The sequence below is a fragment of the Neolamprologus brichardi genome, chromosome 18 (assembly GCF_056152115.1).
Source record: "Neolamprologus brichardi isolate AB-2024 chromosome 18, ASM5615211v1, whole genome shotgun sequence".
In the NCBI taxonomy this organism is placed as follows: Eukaryota; Metazoa; Chordata; class Actinopteri; order Cichliformes; family Cichlidae; genus Neolamprologus; species Neolamprologus brichardi.
This window is the reverse complement of record NC_142121.1, coordinates 22,276,398-22,300,343: the sequence shown is the minus strand read 5'-3', so window position 1 is coordinate 22,300,343 and position 23,946 is coordinate 22,276,398. Positions and strand designations below refer to the sequence as shown.

The 23,946-nt window shown below is 39.2% G+C and overlaps 1 protein-coding gene across 1 annotated transcript; it reads right to left on the bottom strand.

Annotated features, from left to right (window-relative positions):
• Positions 1-4,041: 4,041 nt before the first annotated feature.
• kiaa0040 (KIAA0040 ortholog) lies at positions 4,042-10,116 on the bottom strand. The gene is made up of 2 exons (XM_006786516.3): positions 9,986-10,116; positions 4,042-6,951 (listed from the first exon to the last, which is right to left on the bottom strand). The coding sequence occupies exon 2, from the start codon at positions 6,421-6,423 to the stop codon at positions 6,091-6,093; it is 333 nt and encodes a 110-aa protein (XP_006786579.1). The 5' UTR covers positions 6,424-6,951; positions 9,986-10,116; the 3' UTR covers positions 4,042-6,090.
• Positions 10,117-23,946: the final 13,830 nt, after the last annotated feature.

Sequence of the window (23,946 nt, the reverse complement as noted above, 5' to 3'; positions counted from 1 at the left end):
AATGAGATCCCACAAAGCTAGGAAAATACTTTATTTCTGTCCCTGTCATCTCCCATACCGTTTTTATATGCTTTATCATTGTCTCTCTATATATCACGATAAATTATGCATGCAGAGCAACCAACAAAACTCAGTCATGCACATAATTAAAACAAAAAGAATCACATCAGCACTTTTTTTTTTACTGTGGAACAATGCAAACATGTCTTAAGTAAACAATGTCATGCATAATTAGACGGGCGGAAAAAAAAACCAAACATAGTGCGATCTTGCAGGAAGCTATCCACAAGGGTAGATCTGACGCTGAAACAGATGACAAATACTCTCACCTCCATTTCCTCTGATCTCAGAGAACTGAAGACAATATACACTATGTGTTATTTCCCCTCCCCCAACTCCTGCAGCTAATTTAAACAGTGCTTTGAAAATAAATTATGATCTGTTTAAAGTGATCATAAGGTCAAGTCTCTGCCTAACAAGTGTTGAAGAAAAAGGCATGGATGTGTGGACATGAGCGGAAATAAAGTGTTATCAGACGCTTGAGCTTAATATATATATATATTTATAGCTCAGAGACGTGAAAAAAACAACAAGCCATATTTGGAATACGTTACCCATGGCTGTCCTGTAAACAATTTAATCGGCAGGCAAATGAGCGGGAATGAATTTAAAATATGATTAGAGTGTGAAAAAGTTAAATAAAAACCATAAACATGTAATTTTTTTCTATATTTGCCACAGTGATAAAAATGAATCTTTGGATCTTACTGCATGTGTGACTTTACGCTAGTATTTAACGGGAAAACCATGGATTAATCTTTAATATGCTTTCAGTTTAAAGTACGACCCAAGGCAAATAACAGAAAACGAGACATAACTACTCAACCAGCGACCAAATTTCACAAAAAGCACGTAGTGCCTCTAAAAGTCTCTTTCGGTCGACAAGAATAGATTACAGACCCGCCAATTTGTGAATTCCTGTTTCACAAGAACTGATTTGACTGATTACAATGTTAGTAATTATTTTCTTATCTTTGCACAGTGTCAGGCAAGCTGTTTTTTCTTTGTCTTTGTATTATGAAAAGCTTACTAGCTGTCATAACCAACCATAACCATATTTTTTTCTGCAGTGACTATTCTAACCTTACTGATAACTCAAAGCTCAGTGAATACAGAGGTGTCGATTTTTTGCTTGTTAGCATTAGCACCCTGTTAAATATAGAATTCCTGGTGTACCTTCATAACCAAGCAGGAAAGCAGTGCAATATACTAAACTGTAGAAACTACAAAAGAAACCTTAATATAACAACTGTGGCCATTCTAAAGCCTCTAATATATCCATATTTACCATCATTTTGTGACCATTTGAAGCCTGAGGGTGAACTAACTTTTAAATGAAGGGACACTACATGCTCATATGTTCCACTAATGGTAACCAACATTAGAAAATACACATCATGTTGTATTAGATAAGACTTTAAATTAGCAAATGAGACCATAAACTCATCCGGATATTATTTAATGAGATCATAGATCAAAGGAAGGGTCATTTTATGATAAACTTCTTAACAGAACTTCTGCAACATGTGGAGCGGTGCCGTGTTTGCAATTAGAAATGATGCCGTTTTAAGACACTTTCTCAGTGTCATAATTTTTTGGGATCTGGAAATCTGGAAATCTGGAAGCCATATGCTAGTTTTTTACATACAGTATGTGATAACTGCGCTCTTCTGCCTGCCGGGTTATTAAAATATGATGAAAGAGAAAAGGGGAGATTTGAATATGTGAACTTGTTTTTATGAGGGGACCATTCAAAATGGGACACAATGGAGCTGGAGCACAAAGAAAAATAATGTGGGCAACATGTTTGTTGTGTTTTTGATAGAATGGATGGGTATATACAGTATATATATATACAGTCATGGTAAAAAGAAACTACACCCTCTTTTAATTCTAAGGTTTTATATATCGGGACAGTGTGTGATACTCAGTTGATTACTTGATTAATTGATAACCAGCAAGTGCGGCCACATCTATGAAATCTGCGTTTGTGTCAGTTTTACAGGTCTGAACCACACAGGTGATCTTATTAAAGCAATTGTTGCTGCCTGTGATTCTGGAAAGGGTTATAGGTCCATTTCCAGATTATCTGAAGTCCATCGTTCTACTGTGAGAAAGACTATTCAGTGGAAAACATTCAAGATAGTTTTCCCAGTGTGGATACCCCATCAAATTCACCCCAGACTGTGCCAAACTAAGAGAAACAGCTAAAACTCCAAGAGCTACACCTCAGACTCAATTATAAAAAAACTAAAAGTATGGCTTAATTTGGAGAGGTTGCTAGAAGAAAGCCTCTTCTCTCGATAAATAGCATGGCAGTCTACAACACTGCATCTGAATAAACCACAAGATTTCTATAAAATGTCCTTTGGACAGATGAGACCAAACCACACTTGGTGAAAACTGAAACAGCGCATCACAACAATCATCTCGTGAACTGTAAAGCATGGTGATGGTGATGATTTTGGTTTGTTTTGCAGCCACAGGACCTGCACACCTTGCAGTAACTGAACTCTGTAAACCAAAGTATGTTGAAACTGGGTCATGCAACAAGAAAATTAACAGAAGAACAGCAGCAAATCTACAGCAAAATGGCTGAAAAAGGAAAGATGAGGTGTTGCACTGAGGCCAGGAAACCTCAGTGAACTGAAGCAACATTGTAAAGAAGAGTGGGACAAAAATCCTCAACAACAATGTGCGAAATTGAGAAAGTCACACGATTTCGACAACGACTACGTCAAGTTGTTGTTTTTCACACCTTGCTTCTGCATTTTTGTTAACTATATAACCAGATCATTTTTTATGATTTCCGTTTATATAAAACCTTTAGCAGAACTTAAAGAGAACATACTTTCTTTATGTCATAACTGTAGATACGATTCAATTTTTTGGTTTTTAAAATGTTTCAGTTGTGGAGAAATATCTTTTAGCAAGTGCTGGGAACATTGACCGCATGGATTTTATGTATCAAGTGAGCAGCATTAGAAATCTTCAGCAAACAACCAGCTGCTTCTTTAACATGCATGTATATTTTTGAGATAGCTGCATTTCTAGATTGTCAGGTTATTGTTGGAAAATGGGGAATTCAGTTTTATTATAAATTCTTGATTGATGAAATTATGATGTTGCCTATCAACTGCTAGCAAATTAAGGAAATTAGCAGAACGCTAGCATCCCTGCATTTTGTCTAGACGCAAGACAAATATATTTGCCTCTTAGCTTCTGTAGATCATTTGGCTAAATGATCACTCTGCACCATTTGTCTGTTATGAGCCACCGCTGTGTGGGCTAATCCATTTGGAACAGTACGTGACGGGATTGACCATTATGTGTATTGTGTGTTTGGACTGATTAAAGTTTACAGTGGAAAAATATCCGGAGTGGTCACTGACTCATACCACCTCATGAGACAGCTACAGCTTCATTAACTCTTTCATTAACTGAGCATATTGAGAACTCTGGAAGTCCTCACACCAACAGGGAGCATCACAGTAGCACCCATGCTGGACATACAGTTTACATTTTCTAGAATCAGTGCTTATATTTGTTTATGGATCTTACTGAATGCGTGACTCATATTCTGGTATCTAAGGGGATATCCTTGGATTAAGCTTCAATATCCTTTCAGTTTAAAGTACTAGGAGAGGTTAGCAAATGACAGAAAACAGGAAGTAACTGCTCAACTGTTTATCAAATTGCATAAAAAACACCTTGTACCTCTAAAAGTCTCTTCTGGTCAACGAGAATAGGTTACCACATAAAAAACCAAGTAACCTGTGAATTCTTGTTTCACAATTACTGATCACTTCTTTAGTAATTACTGTCTTACCTTTGCACAGAGCCAGACAAGCTGTTTTCTCTTTGTCTTTGTAATAAGAAAAGCTAACCAGCTGCCGACAGCAGGTGTATATTTAGCATGCAGACATGAAGCTGAATCACGTAACTCTCACAGAGAAAGTAAAAGTAGTAAGAATAACTCTGAACAGGTCAAACTATTCCTTTAATTTTGTTCAGTCTTTAACATCATTTTACATTTTTATTTATGTTGTAAGAAGCCTGCCACAGTCAGCATTTAACAAACCAGTAAAAACTGTAAATTTTACTTTGACAAACACAAACCACAATGACGTGCTCGGCAAAAAACCCCGAACATGGCAGTGTGTTTTCTTGTTAAACGTCTCACTCTTGCAATTATTAGTCATCATACGTTGCCTGTGTTTTGCAAGGCAACCTTTCATATTAAACTCAACACGTATAGTTTCTCTCTGCGAACATAAAGCAGAAGAGACAAACCCAGATTTCCACACGGGGACGTATCTGTCTGAGCTGTAATGAAATGAGTGGGGCCGGTTTTCCCAGCAGCACTTGAGCAAGAAGATCAACTTAGTGCCAAAATAAGCTAATGCATAAAGATGATGATACTGCTGAGACGCTTTTTCTTAATTGGGCCTTGAGATGTTGTACACTTTCAAAACAAGAAGCCTTCAGGCACAATCCACTCGAAGCCCAAATCGTTTGATTATTTCAGTTTCTTTTTACTGGAATTTTTGAAAAGTATGTGAATTTAATTAAGCTAAAACAAAAAAAATACTTTGAATACTGTTCAAACCCACTTCTAAAAACATTGTATACACGTGAATAGTGAGGACTTGATCAAATTAATCAGCATTATGTTTGTATCTCAACAGAATGGCAATAAATGTGAACTCTATGTTTAAATGTTTACCAGCAGTATCCATGTAAGCACTCATCAAACTTTTTAAAGAAATGCACATAATTTTGCAGTTATAAGGCACAATCACAAGTGTAGGGGAAGCTCTCAGCATGACGAAATATGCAAAGATGTATGCTTAGACAGCGATTTGTTTGTTTTAATGAAACACACTTTTGACAATCTGAAATTGTCCACATCCGTGCTAGGAAGTTAGCCAAAAGTGATTACAAACAAACTTAATGCCAGTTTAACCTCTTAAGCCCCAACACCCCCAGATACGGGGGCAAAAGGCAGGAGATCGCATTTGTAGTTAGGCATTGGGGCTTAAGTGTGTTGTTGGTCCTCCTTCCAAATTTTCTGTGTGATGACTTCAAAACAGAATATTAAAAGTGCATATGGATCTGCTCTTAACCAACTTAAACCAACTCTTTCAGTCATATTCATACGTTTTAGAGGAATAAATGTTCAAAATTTCCATAAATACATGGCTAGTCATCACTGCTAACACCTCCATTGGTATGAGTATCTAGTTTCTAGTTTCCAGTGTTGTTTGTTTGTCTTTTGGGTGGGAGGGTCTCACTTTATCTTTTACAAATAGTCTTTTTTATTAATGCTTATTTGGCCCTGAATAGTGCAATAAAAAAAAAACACAAAAAAGCCCAATGAAAGTGAAGTTCCACTCCTGTGACAATGCTGTAACATCTTCAAGAAACGGGGGGAAAATGTCGGAATGAAGAAAGTTTCTTTCTGCAGGCAGTGAGTTCAGCTTTTTAGATTGTCAGTGCCTTTTGATTTAGAAATTGAGAGTCAATCACAGTCTGCATTGCAGCCTGAATGTGAGTAATGCAGCTTTCTGAGCACTGGGCAGACCCTAAATTGGCTCTCTCTCCCAAATACACACGCACTGAATTTCACATGGGAGCTCTAAGAACAAAGTGCTCTCAATAACACTGTGCTTCTCTTACACACACACACACACACACACACACACACACACACACACACACTTGCAGTTATATATGTGCTTCTGTCTTCATATTTCTTCCTTTATGTACCAAACACTAAAAAAATGCTCATAAAAATGCTGTAAACATTGTCATAAAACCACCGCACGACATCTTATGAATGTGACAACAATATATACACTCTTTACATATTTCAACCACATCTGTGCCCGCTACTAGGTGAAGTTCATCCTTTTTGTTTGGATATCAGCTCAGCATAGTCCAAGAGCGTCCACGGTTTATGCTTTTCGGGATGCTCCATCAGCTCCTTTCCATAAACTCGTCAGCAGTCTCAGGTCAAAGAAGGGATATTTACTCCATGGCCAGAGCGACCCGGTCGGGCGTCATCGGCCCTGGCTTGACCGAGATCCACAAGTCTTCGGTATTGGCAGAATTTTTTTTCTTCTTTGTTTCTGACCTTGAAGACGACACGGCGTCGCCGCAGCAACAACAACAGCAGCTGTTGGCATGACGACAGCAACAGCAGTGACAGCACACCACCACTGTTGTGAGGAGAACAAGCAGGGGAAGCGTCAGGAGGACCACCAGGCAGACTGTGTTATAGGCCCCCTGGTTGTGTTTTTCTGTAGCAAAGTGCCACAGTTGGTTGAAAAAATCCTGAATGCTGTCAGTTTTTCCATCCATGGCTTAGGATACCGGCGTGTCAGCCCTTTAAATGAGACTAACTCACTGTTGGAAAAGTTTTGCTAAATCCTTTAGAGAGTTGAAGTAGTTGTGAGACAGCAAATGTGCATGTTAGGATGCTGGGGTACTAAAATGATAAAAATATAATGTCCCTCTGAGCCCTTTGGGTTGGAATAAGGTTAAAAAACTGCCCAAAATGAAATCATTTCCCTGAGACTCTCGTCCATCCAACGAGGGCTTTGCTCTGTGTGTTAAATGGAAACACCAGAAGCAAACGTCACTGATGCTTTCTGCTTTAAAGTGCTCCTTTGGAGAAGGCCAAGGCCCATTTAAACAAATCCACAAAACCAAGAGGTCACTTGGTTAGAGAAGGCTTTCAATATGAGGATTCTGATCTCGAGGAAAGCGGAAGTTTCTTTATCCAGGTCGACATTCCAGTAATTGTTTTCTTGAGTTTCCTCTTGTCCTCCTCCCCTTTCAAACTTTCAGTCTGACGAGCTGTAGAGAAGTGACTTAATGTGGATGTATCTGCAAAAAAAAAAAAAAGAAGGTTAACATGAACAGAAAATTTGGGTCCAGGCAGAAAACCGGTCTCCCTCACTCTTTCCCTGCCTCCCAATCTATCTTTCTGCCTCTGTCTTTAACATCTCTACTCCCGCACCCCACCCCCCATCTTGTCAATGTCAGCTTCGGATTTTTTTCAGCTTTCCCTTCATTAATATTGCAGAGGGGCATTCATGATTCAGGGCAGCTCTCTCTCTCTCTAAGAGTCCCACTGAGGAAGACAGCGGCGAAGAGAGAGAGAGAGTAAGAAGGAGTGGAAGAAATGGAGGGAGATTGTGTCTGAGGGAAGGCGAGACCGAGACAGAGGTAACCAATCTTCCTAAGAATCCCGCTGAGATGGAGAACGTGACAGTGTCAGAAAAAAAAAAAAAGAAGTGAAGTGGGAGAAAGGTAGGCCAGAGAAAGATTTGCTATAGGAGGCTCATGAATATACGGGTCTCATGGATCCCAAAGCAGGAGATGGATGGAATGTCGCCTAAGTGTCAGAATTTAACAATTTTATGCTGGCCTCAAATAAAACCACCCCCTAACAGCTCTCCCAAATAGGAATCCTTGATGTAAGGAACTTCAATTGTCAGTCCTACATGGAAATAAAAGTCATATTGTTCCTTACTCTGACACTAAAAAGCTATTTGATTAAGCCTGAAGCCTTGAGGCAACATTTTTATTTAAATGCTGTTAAGCATCTATAGTTTTTCAAACACCATTTGACTCAAATACGCTCCTCAGAGTCTCTGTAGCTTTCGGCTACAGGGCTTCTTTGTATTCTGTTCGCAGGAAGGAAAAAGATTTTCATCTCACATTCGGTTGCTTCGTATGCAGAGAAAGAGAGATGAAGATGCACCTGCAAGTGGAGAGCAAATAGGCACGGCTTCCACCGTGCGTTGTGCCTCATGTGTGAAATTAGTTTACCCACAGACAGCCCGCTAACTTCCCTCCTGTTCATTTGCTCAACAGGAAGCTAAGCACTTAAAGCTAAGTAGCACCTGAAATGTTTAAGTGAGAGATCAGAAAGAGCAATCCCATTTCAGAAAATAGAAGTGATCCAAACCACCGCATGAGAAACTGTGCTTGATTTCATATTGGGTTATTAGAGACTCTTCATGTTAGTTTGTGCAGTTTTGGTTTGTTCATAAAAAAAAAAAAGAGAAGCAAATGAGGTCACCGGCAAATTTAAGAAAAAACTAATCTAGATTTTGCTGAAGTGGGGAAATTTGGGTCTACTAATGAAGTAAAATGCACACAGTGCACAGACTGACAGTGAGTTTAATGCCACTCAGTGCTCCTCTGATGAGAAGAAAAACAAGGGCAGCGTGCGTCGTTATCTCGTTCTGCTGCGATGGTTTAATAACTCCACCTAATATTCATCTCCATATAGCAGCAGCACATAAAAGCTGTGCACAGGATTGTGCCTTATTTCAAAAATGTGCACCACGTTTGGAACAAAGGCTGCCTGCAGGCGACATGGAAACCCGTGCATATTCCTGAGAGCGATGGCGTCGCTGCCACATCTTTCCTGATTATTGGCTGCAGGTACATGTTGTTGTGATGAGCTTGGCTGAGCTGCAGCACCTCTGTGCACGCTCTGATCATCCCGCCATTATGAAAACTCTGCCACCGCGGCGAGCCAGAGCCGCTGAGCAATAAGTTTGTCGGAGAGGGACAGAGATCGGGAGTGAAGCACGGAGGTGTGATCTAGCCGGTAGAAAAGAAGTGACTCACAATGAATCAGTAGGAAAGTCATTAAATAGAATGGACAAGTCACTGAGTGTTATGATAATTATAGCCTCTGGCCAGGAACAAAGAGCCCACTTTGAGATTAAACTTAGAGTTGAAACACTAGCAGAGGAAATACAATGCTTTATGATCTACGTGTCATTTCATCAACGTGCTAAGGGAATTAATCCAGTAAGAAGTAACAACAAACTGATTGCCACTGTTGTTTCGTACTCAGCAGGCCGTTTCTGTGCAGTACTGTGAGATGACTCTGTTCACAATGTTGGCAACATCCATGTGAGCCGGTACTTGTTCCTAACTTAATGGCTATTTTAAATAGATTGTAGCTTTATTTTTACTAAAAATAAATTAAAATGAGTCTCACTCATGTCAACATTCTTTCAGAGACTCTCACCGGCTGTTTCACTTTCTCATGGCTTTGTCTTCTTCTTGAGGCATTCGTACACAGGAAAAGGCCCTTTCTGGGCCACACAAAGCCAGGAAGGGGCTGAGAAAAAATGTTATGATTGCACACAGTTAGCCCCTGCTGCTTTTTTAAGGAACTCGCGTGACCTAAAAGACAAAGTTGCGACAGAAGGCATGGCAGGAATCTTTAATGACTTGCCCCGAGCACCGAGTCAGAGCAGTTCGCTCATCAGTCAGCATTAATTCACAGCGCTTGGGCGTGTTTGTTTTGACCTGAGTCAAGAACCGGTAAACAGCTAAACCTCTAGATTTTTTTTTTCTGCAGAAAACATGATCTGTGTTTGATCTCAAAGTGCAGCTGTTTTGCTGTCGTAGCAACAGGCCCGCTGATATGCCTGACAGTGAACAAAAGCAAGTGCACAAGCCCATTACATGTCAGATGTGTCAGCTCAGTCCTAACTGGAATGAAATGAGCAAAGTGGAGGTCACACTGCCAGTAAGAAAAGGGAGGGGGCAGCCAGATGAAGCTAATAAACATCATCAGTAAGTTAGTCAGCCCTTTAAAACTAAAGTGAGGGAAAAAATGAAAGTTCTTAGAAACAGACGTTTGAGTGGGATGGTTTGTTTTAAGGAGACGAGAGTGTATTACAGACGCTTTTGGCTGAAATCTAATCTAACCCCAGCCAAAAGCAAGCTTCTTTTTTTTTTTTGGATGAAGAATGAAGATTGTCCCAAAAGCAGCAATTTTACCTGAGTTTAATCAAACAACAAGAAACATCAGCAAATACCAACTTAAGCCACAGCAGTATCAAAGTATTCAGTGGCAGTTAAGATCTCATTGAAAGCAGAACCTTACCCCGCAGGCACTTGTGAAGTAGCAGGTCAGGTCTCGCGTCTTGTCTAATCCAGTTAGCTGCTCAAACTTCTGTTGTTTCTGTTTTGGCATCTGGCTTCAGCTCTGGTCTGGTCCCCCTCACTCTGACATCGTCACTTTCTGTTCCTGTTTCCCTCTCTACCCTTGTTTCATCCTCCTCCTTTTCCTCCTCCTCCTCCTCCTCCTCTCTGTGTAAGTGTGTGTTTTGGTCACAGCGTCACTGCACCCTGCCCACTTTGTATAAGAATGGGCCCTCTGTCTGCGCTTACATGTTTCCTACACACTGTGCTCAAGAGTTGTGGTTGCTTTACTTTACCGTCACTAAATGACGTCAGGCAGAAAGACGGAAAGTCGGATAAATGAAGTTAAAAAGTCTGATATGAAGTCACAGGAATGCCGTATTAAAAGCTGAATCCCTCCACAATAAGGCCTCCATGCACGCACTCATCCAAAAACCTTGCAACTACAGCGGAAGTTGCACGCAAGGTTGAAACATTTTGCATAATAGCACTAAATGACTGCTTGAACAAACACCGCTCCACCCATCTGTGGGCCCCAAAACAGGAATAAAAAGGGGGAACAAAAACTGCACGAGCCTACGTTTGTGTGTGCTGTAAATACAGTGACAGAGGTATGAGCAAGACAAGAAAGATATGAAAGAAGGAGGTCATGTGAAGTGCACACACACACACACACACACACACACACACACACACACACACACACACACACACACACACACACACACAGAAACCCACTTTTTATGCCTGTGGCATTGTGGTCGATGCCCTTTCAGTTCAGTCAAGCAAAACACAATTTTTATTCAAGTAAGAATCAAGGGAAAAAAAGGGTTCAGCTGACATTAAAGAAAACTGTTCACTATTCTCATCAGAGGGTTGTTTTATTAAAGGACTTTGACATGCAATCTGTAGGTCCTGTGCATTCATATATTATATGATGTGTGTTTATATACATGCAAAAATATATAAGCACACATTATATAAGGAGAATTAGTTCAAAGAGTGTCTAATGTGTGCAAAGCCTGGTCATGAACAGAAAGGAAAGGAACTTAACTTTTACCACGCTCTTAAGAAGCAGTAGTTGTGGAAGAAATCCAAAAGTTAAATATATAGATAGCTAGATGCAAAAGATGTCTGTGTCCTTTATCTGAAACATGATGAGACCAGATGAGTCGCTGCTCTTTTATAGTTATTCACTGCTCATGGTGTATGTAGATGGGACGATTTCATCTGATAATCTGCCTTTTTTTAAAAATCATGCCCCCTGACAGGTTTCAGACTGCCCGAAGAAGGAAGTGGGCTCTTTTGTAGCTATGAGGCATGGTTATGTGAAAACTTATGAGACAAGCCTCACCGTGTCTGCAGGTTTGTCTGAGCCATTTCAGACAAATAGCAACCAGGCACACACACACACACACACACACACACACACACACACACACACACACACACATACCAGCACAGAGGGTGCCGTCTGATTGCCAGGGCATGCAGTGCTACACAGTGAGACTCTATCCCGGCTGCTGTTGAGGCAATACAGTGTCCAGTCACCTCGAGCAAGCGTTGATTAATGACCTGAGTGCAGCAGCACTTCTCTTGATGGAAATCCTTCTTTACAGTAGTTTGTATGAAAATGATTTCTCTGTGTATTCCATTTGCTGCTTTTGATTGCTGCTTCAAACACCTGCGCGCAGGAGCCGCCTTTTCTTTTGCTTAGATCTACTCTTTTGCACAGGCACACTTTTAAACCTGCAGGGTTGTATTAACCTAGATTTTATGTGTGCTGTTGGATCTGCTTCTCAACCTTGAGACGACACAAGAAACAATCTGAAAGGTGTCGGATGTAACAATTTGCCTTTTCAAGTAATGGAAAAAACAGCAGGTTTCAGTATCAGAACAAATAAGAGGCAGATATTGTAGAAATATGTTGTCAGGGATATTTTTTATTTTATTTTATAAAGATATATATAGGATTTATATGCATTTCCTTGACAGACTGTGTTTTGTTCTTACAAACCCCAGTCTCTATTATCTCTTTCCTTCACTCCTTCATTCTGTGGACACCTTATGTTTAGCCTATATTGCAGTGACCCTCATATACGTCCCATTTCCTCTATGGAAATCTTACTCTCCATTTATACTACCTCGACCCTGTGCTATAAAGGGTGCAGCTCCCATCTGGTTTATAGAAACTGCTCGCAGCGGAGCTCACCTCAGAGAAAAAGGTTCCAACAATATATCCCTTTATCCTACTCAGGTCTGTAGCTGAACAAATTGCGGGAAAGACCACTGAGCTCATGTCGGATCACTGGTCATACAATCATGATGGCAAAAAAAGTGACTTTGACATTACCAGTAGCATTAAGTAAAGCCTCACAGAATCAGTGGACTGTGCAAAAGGGCATTACGAATCACCACGACCTGCTGGTTCTGCCAGCATACACTGAAACATGAGTATGAACCCTATCCAGTGCACTGTGAGAGTTTCTGAATGGGAGTGCTAATGAAAATTGGCTAAAGGGTTGCTGTAGACGAATCTGACAAGTGTCCAGAAATAGCCCGCTAATAAATCCAGTGTCCCCGGAGGAAAACCTGAGCTATAATCCAGTCCTGTAAAATGTCTAAGGCCAACTCTGTGACAACGGGCAGAGAGCAAGACAGAAAGAAATGATTTTGTCTATATAAGGAATTGCCTCTTGCTCTCAGAGAAAGTCATCTTTCAATAGCGATCGGTTGGCATTATAAACTTTGGGCTTTTTTTATGAGAGCACATAAATGCAAAAATCTAGCTATGATGTCAGTGTGCTATTTTAACATCTATTTATGTAATAATCTAAGCATAGTTCTCATGTGACACAAGCTCTACTTTGGGAATAAATATGTTAAACATGTCTTTCTTGGCTTGTGAAGAAGAAATGCTCTGCCTGTTCTGCTGCATAAATAAATACAGAGTAATGCTGTCAGCTTGCAGTGAAGGAAGTGTTTTTCCAGAGCACTTAATTATAATCAGCGGGGACTTTCTAACTTCTTCTTTCTTGGTCCAGGATTTCCAAATACAGAAGAAACAGCGTGACACACTGTGGGAAAATAAAGTCACTCGTGTTAGACAACAGCTTGCAAATACCTTAAGTGTAAATGACGAATACAAACCGCAGAAGAAGACAGTCGAAAGTCATTTGCAGATGCATACCAGGCATTCTTTCTTATTTTTATGCAGACATCTCTGGCACCCCTCATTTCTTTATGTTTTGCTTCCAAGGAGTCAGACTTTTTTGTATTTTTTTAAACTGGTCTGAAGTAATAGTTCTCCAGGCTTTCTGAAGGTCTTTCAAAGTTTTTCTCTCAACGTTTGTGGCTTTCAGTCTCATTTTTAGTCCAGCCATCATACCTGAATCATAGGAATGTTTTTTGAAAAAAAACATCAGTCACTATCAGTCATGGATTGGCCTCCCAGAGACCAAACCCCAACATTACTGAAGCTATGTGCAATCATATAGACAGAAAATGGAACAAAGATTACTGAAGACCACTAAAGGAGTATAAGAAACCTTAAGAGAGTTCAAAGAGAGTTCAGAATAAGGGTGGTCATACTGAATATTGACTTTGATGCTTCTTAAAACTGCACGTTTTTTCTGTTTTCTAAGCAAAATCCTAAGAACTAAGGCCGCTCAAGACATTACTGCACTGTTTGCAGTGCCCATTTAAGGCGACATAGCATTTACTGTCTTTATCTCTTCCAGACAGACTTAACTTCTTTTTGACAAGTAGAAAAGCTTGACGGACAGTCTTGAGACAAAAACAAGCTGTGTGGCAACAATATGTGGTCATAAGATAACAAAGAAACATAAATACACTTCCTTTCTTTTTTTTAAATGCATACGCGCGTTTGGTTTGTCGGGTTTGTCTGTTTGTTTCAAAGGAAAGAACCTGTGTAGTGTTTCACAACTGTTTACTGTAAGTGAAAATGATAATAGAGTGCCTGAAGCACATGTTTAATTTCTAACATGTAGTCAAAGAAACATTTTGACACAGTAAACAAATCCACTCAGAAAATGTTGAACCTGCACTTTTATTTAAATTATTATTAAAACTCAAAAGCACTTAACTGTTCAACCCCAGTTTATATCAGTGTGATGGTAATTGAATATTTTTCTTGCATTAATGCCCCCCACTGGGTCAAATTTTCTTGTCTTGTTATCACCATTGATCAACTATTCAGACTTAAATCTAAATCACTCAGAGGCCATTATGTAAGTAAGGTAAACATGCTGGTATGGTAAATATGACTTAACATCTTCTGTTGTTGTTGATAGCTAATCAGCATGTGCTTGTGTTTACCCAGCGGGGTATAAAACAAGACGATTTAGCCTTGAGGCAGTCTATGGAAAGTTCTCAGTAAAGTCCTTAACTTGGGTGATGATCACTTTGATTGTGCACGTGCTTCATTCTGAGTAACTGAAAGTTGGATGGTGATCATATTTTGTTTTAGGGAGATTTTATTACCAAGCATTCCTGGCATCCCGTGTTTGTTCCTAAGTCTTTACTTTAAAAAAAAAAATAAGTAAAACTGACAGCCTTACTGAAATGCCATTACAGCATAATTACCATTTGCTACACATAGTGAGAGGTGTAGCGATCTCATAAACGCACAGACAAAAACACACGTTTTCCCACCATTTTCCGCAAGAATCACTAAAAAAAGAATCTCTATCCAAAGTCTACTCAGTGTAGAATTGCTCTCCCTCTAGGCGATGTGACGAAGTACAGAACATACTCTCTACTGCGCTTGTCCCTCGGGTCACTGTGGCCCTGAGAGACACTTTCACATGTCTCAGCTCTCATATCTGAATGGCTCCCGAGGACTTCTGTGTAGTTCAAATGATGAAGGGGGCATTAAGGATCCCCGATGGCACACTACAAAATCAAACTCCATTTCCTACTTGGCCTTAAATCATGGAAAGAAAATGGCAAAGAATGTCTTTGCAGGAAAGAAAGGCAAGGTGGGGGGGTTGGGGGGGGGGGGGGGGGGGGGATAACTGACATACTCTGAGAACAAAAAGTAAACAAATACAAGCAGTAGCAAAATATGGGTTAATCAAGTGTGGCTCCCCATGTGGGTAGTGCATTTTTTTTGTGTATGTGCACACACATGTTAGCAATTTATTAGCTGGTGTATCCATATGCTGGTGACACTGCTGTTGTAGCTGGTGGAGCTAATCCATCCAGTTGGTTATAAACTATCTGTAACAGGTCACCAGCTGACATACACTAAATAATGAGATACTCTGTGAGCATTTTTTCTAGAGATGGCACGATACCACTTTTTTATGTCCGATACCGATACCGATATCATAAATTTGGATATCTGCCGATACCGATATGAATCCGATATAGTGTGTTTTTTAATCAATAAAACTGTTTTTTTAATATCTTGCTTTTGTATAAGTTCATACTCAAGTTAAAAAACAACAACAACACTAAAGCTATTCTGTTATACCTGTATGTAAAAAAAACACACTGCACCCAAAATATTTCATAGATCAGCAACACTGATCAATCTAATAAAGTTAAACCTACACCATCCTCCCTATTCTGGTATTTTAAAGAGTACTTAGCAGAAATATTAAGCAACCTAACTAATAGGGTTGCAAACTCCCAGCAAAAGAAAATAGGGAACCACCCCCCACCCTCTTCCTCATGATGCTTAATCAATGTAATCAACTTTAATTTGATGCAGGGTGAAAAAAAATTCACAGAAATAAATTATTTTTTAAGAAAAAGATTCAACATCTTTCTTCAACAGAATTGCAGACTGCATAGATGGTACTTTCCCAAAGGAAAAAGTACTATAGCTTACTAGGGTATATTAGACTTAACAGTTACTATATACAGTAATGGACTTCTATAGATTTTACATCAGATTAAAACTTTGGGTGTAAGAGTCAGATAATTATTTATTAAAAGCTAGACATTTTAAATGAGAATAAGAAAGAAAAGTATGTCTTTGTGCCCCCTTTTCCCTGTTCATGCCCTATCGGCCCCCCTGGCTAAACTTTGCTAGATCCGCCCCTGCACAGTTACCAGCTGTCAGCTGCGTAGAAAAGGATCCTGGTGTAGAAAGTAATATTAAATAAATTCTAACAACAGCTTATCAAGCTTAAACGTGCTGCTGTTGTTCAGCCGCTGGTTTCCTCTTTCTGGTGCAAAGTGGGCCAAAAACAAAGAAGAGAGACGGACTCGCGACAGAAAAGCCGATCAGCTGATCATTAAGCAGTTTCACGATTGAAGTAGCAGCAGGAGAGAGAGAGAAGAGGCAGTTGCTCTATATATCGGTTGTTAAGCTTAACGCGGGAATGCTTTACAAACATTCAGAGATGAACTTACACACTTGCTTTACTTCTCTCTGAGATAACTTCCTCTGAGATGAAATGTTTGCTAGCAGGCTACAAATAGGGGAGACCGGGGATAGTTGTAACATTTTTCACATTTCTGTCTGTAAATTGGAGCTCTTTTAAGGTAGTGGATTCAAAATGTAATGCGAAGTATTTACATGTCTCAGCTATTAAATAGTGCAGCTATTTTCTCTGCAGCACAATTACCCATTGCATGGTATGGTCTCAAACACAAAGAGTGAAATGTTACAATTAACCCCATAGTCTGGGTTAGTTGTAACATATCCTGGGGTGAAATGTAACACAATGAAATAAGGGTACTAACAAAACATTAACATGTAATCTTTGTTTATTCAACACATGAATGCACTTAGAGCCATTTATGTAACTGTGTGTGTGTGTGTGTGTGACAAAATGCAGAAATCTAGCTTTTGAACATATGCCAACCCCCCAAAAAAGACAAATTATGGAATTTTCTGCAACTGAATATTTCATTAATTTTGGTTGGTTTTCCTTGAGTTTGGCCTCATTGGCTCAGTGGGCATTATAACCTACAACTCTTGCACCAATTTTGAACATAACAATGAAGCTGAAAAAATGTAGTTGTTCACCAGCATCGCAATTCCATTACTTTTTATCATGGCTTTTCTTGGTGTGGTTTGCAAAGTGCTTCAGAAAGATGAGGAAATCTGTTTCTTGCACCCATCCTGATTTATTTCCACTACCAATACTTCCTACTGGTCCATCTCTGACACAGTGGTCTACATAATGTATGTGTGGGAACACAAACAGTGGAGGAATTGTGTTGCCTATGGCATTAACCGCATATACAAAAGCGACCAGTGAACCTCTCTCTGCTGATGTCGTTGCCCCAACTTGTGTAATATAAGTTAAAGTAATAGTGTGGTAAGTTGTAACATACATTATTGTTACAACTAACCCAGACTGTTGCTGTTACAACTGACCCAGACTCCTATAGCCATGAACTAGCTAACATTACAGCCAACGACTAAAACATTAGCACTAAAGACCTACACAGAATACATCCCCATAGGCATACAAATAACATAATTTAAGTTTGATGAGTTTAACTGCAAAGCAGATAATGCTATTAGAAATTAAAATAAAGTAGAAAAACTTACTTTTTGGCATACAAATTACTTTTTTTCGTGTTAAATTGTCTGTGTTTGACAAAATGTGCTGATTTTTCACATGTGATAGCAGAACTGAATTGGGCATGCACAGGATGAGTCACATCATTTGAAACTTAGCCCTGATTGGAGAAATTGGAAGTGTTACAACTGACCCACGTTACAACTATCCCCGGTCTCCCCTACACACAACCGCTCTATCACGTGACCACACTGCTCCGACGTGCTACGGTTATGAGCCGAGTTACGCCGTGTCGCAAGTTTTGTGAGGTGCTTTTTTGATATTTAATGGATCGGATTACATTTTTTATTTCTCTCCGATATCCGATCCAGTAATTTAGGTCAGTATCGGACCGATACCGATACGTAATATCGGATCGGTCCATCTCTAATTTTTTCTTCACTTTTTATCTTTTAATAGATTTATTAGGAAATTAGCCTTGGAGGAAATGGCTTTTTATAAAGCAGGTCACAAGCCAAGTATTTTTAGCGAAACGCCTTTGGTCTTCAGTTTAGGCCATATATTTTAAATGTTAGACCTTAATCTTGCAAAAACAAGCAACAGGAAATGGAAAGTCTCACTGTCCTCCATGTAATGTTTGGATACCCACATCCCCACATCCAATGTATCTTGTTTAGCTGATTTCCGAAAGCCATAAAGTCAACTATGACAGATTTCTTTACTATTTTTTCACATAAAACACAGTAATATAGAAAGTAACAGAACAGAAAACCCAACACAGAACTCCGGACACCTTGGAGTACTTAGTAATACACCCTCTGGCAAATATCACAGCTTGTAAAGGCTTTTTGTAGCATGTAAGAGTCTTTCACTTCTTGTTTGTTGGCTTTTTGACCATTTGTCCTTATAAAAGGCTCCGCCCAAGGTCTTTTAGCAGTGCATAAAAGACCTTGGGCCGTCTTTTATGCACTGCTATTCTAAGGTTGCTTCACAGACTTTTGATGATGTTTTGGTCTGAGCCACAGACTTTGAGAGCCTGGCAAAACCTTCAGCTGTCATGGCTCAGCCTTGCATATGTTGAGCGTATTATCTGTGTCATATATATATATATATATATATATATATATATATATATTTCTTTTCCTTGCTTTAATTTAGTTCTTTGTATTTCTAATCTTGTTATCTTAATCTTCTGTTCTCAGTAGTTACTGTGGCTTTCAGGCTGTTTTTAGTTACTTCCCTTTTGTGTTTCATTCCACTCTAAACTATGTGCCTCACCTTCAGTGTTCCTCTTTGTCAAGTTTATCTTGTTTCCCCATTTACTCGCCTTAATTCATGTTTTATTTTGTAAGTGCTTTTAGCTTTTGAATCTTGTCTAGTTTCACTTCCTATCCCTGCCTTCACTCATTCCTTGATTGTCTTCAGTTGTGTTTAGTTGTTTCCTCTTCCCTCATTACCTTTTGTATATATTGCCTCAGTCTCTCAGTCATCAAATTCCTGGCTAAGCGCTTCAGAAGCCCCGGGATTTTCGGACTTGGAATTGTGCTTTGTGATTCTCTGGGCTAAGAAGCATTAAAGCTTCCTTAAAGTCTCCTGAGTCCACGCAGATGTTCATAATGCCAGACAACCTGTTTTTCTTGGTAGACACCATTCACTTTTTATCTACAGCTTTTCCCCCCTTTTTTTCTCTGATAGATGCCGTAATACTTGTTATAGAACTTTCAGGGATTGGATTGAACCCATTATTTCCTTTCCAACTTCACTTGAGAATGGCTGCAGCACAAGCCCAAAGCATGATCGATCACCCCGTGCTTGACAATTCATCTTCACTTATTCTCTTATTCACAGTAATGGGCTTTCAAACCTTACTGCAGCTATGTGAAAGTTGGGCTCTGATATGCAATCAGGACCAAAAACTGGTATAATACTTATCTTAAGTATAGGGTATGTTTACTTTGGTGTTCTGCCTGGGTCAAAGTGAGCTCATTAAGACTGCATAAGAACTAAGTGGGAACAAAAAAAAAAAAGTCCCACTGTAAATTATTGCAGTGTCCTGCTTCTGAAACTCCAAAATGGTAGTTTAAAAAACAAAACGTAAAGCTTTAATATCAACAATATGAGTGACCATGCTTTACATGAATTTGCATGCAGCTATGTTTTCTCTGCAGATAAATACTACTCTACAAGCCTTTCCAAAAATTCAATCTGTCTGTGGGGGTATGATAAAGGCTTACACAAGCTCATCTGATATGGCTGTCAGGGGTACGCTGAAAAGGACTAGAGACCACTGATTTAAATTATATATCAAATACAACAACCTCATAGGAAAGGAGGGGAGGCAGGGGGAGGATGGTAACAGTCCTTAATGGAATGAATGAAATCAAAACTAGAACAAAGAAAGTGCGTGCCTTATCCTTAAAGAATCATTTAAAAAAAAATCATTTTCTCTTGGTTTACTCTTCACTTAAATCTTCTCCGGGAGCTCAGCTGTCAGTTCTAATGTTTTACCCGGAATAACCGCACCATAAGAATCACGTCAACTCATATCTACTTTTGCAGGTCAGCCATGTCCAGAGGGATGATGGTTAAAACTTAGCTTAGCAGCTGCAGACAGTAAATGCTTTGGACTAAATTTTAAAGATGAAAAAGTGCCGGTCATACCTGGTCAATCACTACAGGAAAAAAAATAGTCTTACGAAAAAGTACTCAGGCGTCAAACCTTCAATTAATGCATTCATTAATTAGCTGCAAGTGTCCAAGTGTGCTGAAAGCCCTAATGAGGGTCAGACAGTCCTCTTGAATAATAGGAGCTTTTCCCATTTTCATTTTTTATATTTTCCAATTTAAAAAAACTGGAGCATCACACACAAAAGCTAATGGAAAAAAGAATGAGACTGTGACCAGCACAGCCAGATCTTACCTCACATTCAACTTGCTGAGGCTGCACAGACCAGTCTTCATGCCTTCCACTGCACTTGTGATGTATGTGAGGCCCTGCTCATGCTCCCCCATCCCAACTCATGGAGCGCCAATAAAAGCATGATGAAAATCAAGCTGTTCACCAGCCGCATGCCCAATTAAGCCCCAGTGTTTACAATGCTATCACAGAGAGAGTCTAACTGGGAGAGCTGGATTGCACCTCCTTCTTATTCAGATGCCTGCCAGGGCCTGTTAGCTGTATGAGTTCAGTGAGATGTAAAGAGACTCCAGGAGCGCACGGGAGACTCGGGATGCCTCACAACGCCGCTTTTCATCAGCTTCAAGCCATCTGCATTCAATCCTGTGGAGAGATGTGGAGACATTACTGGATGGATGGGACGAGGATAAGATGAGTGAGGGCAGAAACAGCATGAGGAGGGAGGAAGAAGATGATGGCTCACACGAAAAAATGCATGTCTGCCGTTCCTTTCACCAAACACTGAAGTCATGTAGCTGCATTTTTTTGTTTTTTATGAAATTTGTGGCTTGTTGTTTAAACTTGAAAACTTGAACTTCTATGTCTCAAAGTAAATTTTCTATGTAGTAACTGATTGTATCTTTTCATTATTATTTCTTTTTTCAGACAGCAATATCATATGATATATCTTTGGATCTGAATTGCCTGATTAGAGCTTAATTAGTTTTCCATGTGAAAACATTGCTTTGTAAACTCACAAAGTCTTCACAAGACTTTACAACAAAGCCCCCTGGCACTTTTGTAGAGGGGACTCTGTCGATTTTTTTATAAGCTGGACTTAGCAGGAATGCACCCAAACATCCACAAAGCAGAGAAAGAAGACACTGGGATTTAGCTGAGTTAGTGAGCTGACCTTCTGGAGTCAACAAATCATCTTATGGATGGAACTGTGTCGGGGCAAACACATCCTAGTGTAGCAGTTTGAGCCTGCTGGGCTTTAAAAAGGCTTCATCAGTTGTGCTCTTTAACTAACAACCACTATATGTCCAGTGTAATGGCTAGTGAATGCATAATTTAATTAAAAAGCACAGTGTTGCTGCTCCACATAAGATTATGATGTTTACCTGACTTCATTAATGTTTAAATTCTGTGTTTAGTTTTAAATAATCTCCAGGTTGGTGCACTGTAGCACCCCTCTGTCTGTATGATTAGTAATTCTTTTTATCTGGACTGGCACATGACTGAACCGAGGTTTAGTCACAACCTCATTTCTAACAAAACTGTTACAACTTCCTCTGAGTTTATCCCTTATTTTCACACAATGAGCCCTAAGAAGTCATGCTGTTCCACCTGGGAGTTCTAGATAATAAACATGCTGCTATTTCTGTTTAGATATATAAATGTAATAAAGTTATTTTAAACACCAGTGGCCCTGGGGTGGAAATAAATGAATTAAAATAATTGGGTTTGCAAAATAATGTAACAATACTTGCAATGCACAAATGCCGATGGCATTTTAGTTCTAAACTGAGTTGTAGTAGCTTTTTTTTTTCATCGTACTTTGCATACAGAAAGCCTCATATTTTTTCCCCACTGTTGTTGTCACAGTGCAGCAGAGCATCTTATTCCACACATTTGTGCTTTTTTGGTATTTGATTTAATGTAAAAACAAACTTTCTCAATACTTTTTCATGTGAGCATTTACAATTAACAAAGCAAACAAACAAACAAAGGAAAATATTTTGATTAGTCATGACTAATGGTTCATTAGTTATGATTCCAGATAGTATAAAACGTGGACGTGGTTTCTGACGACGTGCCTCAAATCTGCATTCTACTCAAGGCCGCCAGATGGCGATAGTGGTAGTTACAATTAAACTTCCAGGATTATAGAACTCTGTGGGAAAACATCCCTCTGACTTGACATCTATAAACACTTTTATCATAATTTTATGTTCTCAGTTACTAATTTCGAGGTCATCGGTTGTATAAAAAATCAAGTTTGTTTTGTAAATCTTGGTCATACCATGTTTCAAAATGAAGGATTATCTGTGGTATGAAACTTCTGGCTCATTGGCTAATGACCTGTCAGTCAGCTCGTTAGGCAATGATTATGTGTTTTTGCAGTCAGACCTGCCCCCCTTTATCATACCCAGGTTTTTGCAGCCAAAATTTTGACAGCAGGCTTCAAAATGGGACTTCATAAGCCAGTGGGCGATGTCATAGTAGATACATTATCCACTGTATCTAAGGAAACTGTCTAAAATTAAGATTAATATTATATTTTTATGACAATAAGATGCACAGTATCCATATGAAATACAGAGTACAAAATCATAACACAAAAATGGCAGCATGCAAATGAAGCAGATTAAAACAGAGCTATTTTTAAGTGCAAGAGTTACAGTGACAACAGACATTAAACATGAATGGTTTTTAAAGCCTTTTCAAATTAAAAAAAAGAGTTCCGTTTCCTTCATGAAAATAGGGAAGTGTGAGTCTATAGCTAAGATTAGCACAGACATGCACAGTAAGCATTTGAGGAAGATTGAGATGTGCAGCGCATGGGATAATCATAATCTACTGTCTTCTTACAAGTGCCATCAGACATGTTCCTTCATTTATTTCCCTTTATACAGAAAAGGAAATGTTTGTGTTTGTTTGTGTGTGTGTTACAGTGTAAAACCACTCTTTGACTTAGCTAAATTAGTGGAACCTAGTGGAAAGTATTAGCTGTAGCTAAGTTGCTACCAAAGCAGTAGGGCTTCATTAACCTTTTATCATAGTATCATACAGGATCACTGGACTTTTCGTAATTTGTCATTTTGGCTGTTAAATTACAAAATAATTCTCATCTTTCAGGAACAATTTGGATTTTTTCTCTAGTCTAAAATGGTTAAAGAGTTATAGAAATGTGAAGCTCACATGGTAAAATGTAGGCAGAGCTGATTTTTCTGTGTTCAGATGGTACTGCTTTGTGAATACTTTGTGTTACTGTGATAAACTGAATATCCCCCATAAAGTATGTGTTCTCTTCTTTTAGAAACCATTGAGTTTTGTCTCTAGCACAAACAGTAACGCAACGCGGTCAGTAAAATAGTGCTTGTAAAATGGTCCTGCCACCAGAAAGGGTTAAATTGGCTTTACTGGCTAATTAAGCCAAAGTAGTTATTGTGAATATATTTCACTGGAAGGAAATGAGTAGTACTGAACCTGATACTTGGGTTTTAGTCAGTACAGTAATGCATTGCAGTACAATACAAAAAGCCTTTTTATAATATCTCTGCCTGAAGGTGCCATTTTGGCTGCTGCTATGTTGCGTTTTGGGGGCAGACGTAATAATGTCAGCTAATTTAGAAGTTAAGTTAGCTAGCTAGCAAGCTACATCCATAAATTGTATGGGTGCAAAGGCACATATCTCATATTTACTGCAGTAACAGCATAAATCACTAACATTTCACTCAGGCCACACAAAAAGCAATTTTATTGGTTAAATAATTCAATTAAAATGCTCCAAAAACC

Coding starts and splice junctions, on each gene's coding strand:
- kiaa0040 (XM_006786516.3), bottom strand. CDS start 6,423: ATGGATGGAAAAACTGACAGCATTCAGGATTTTTTCAACCAACTGTGG.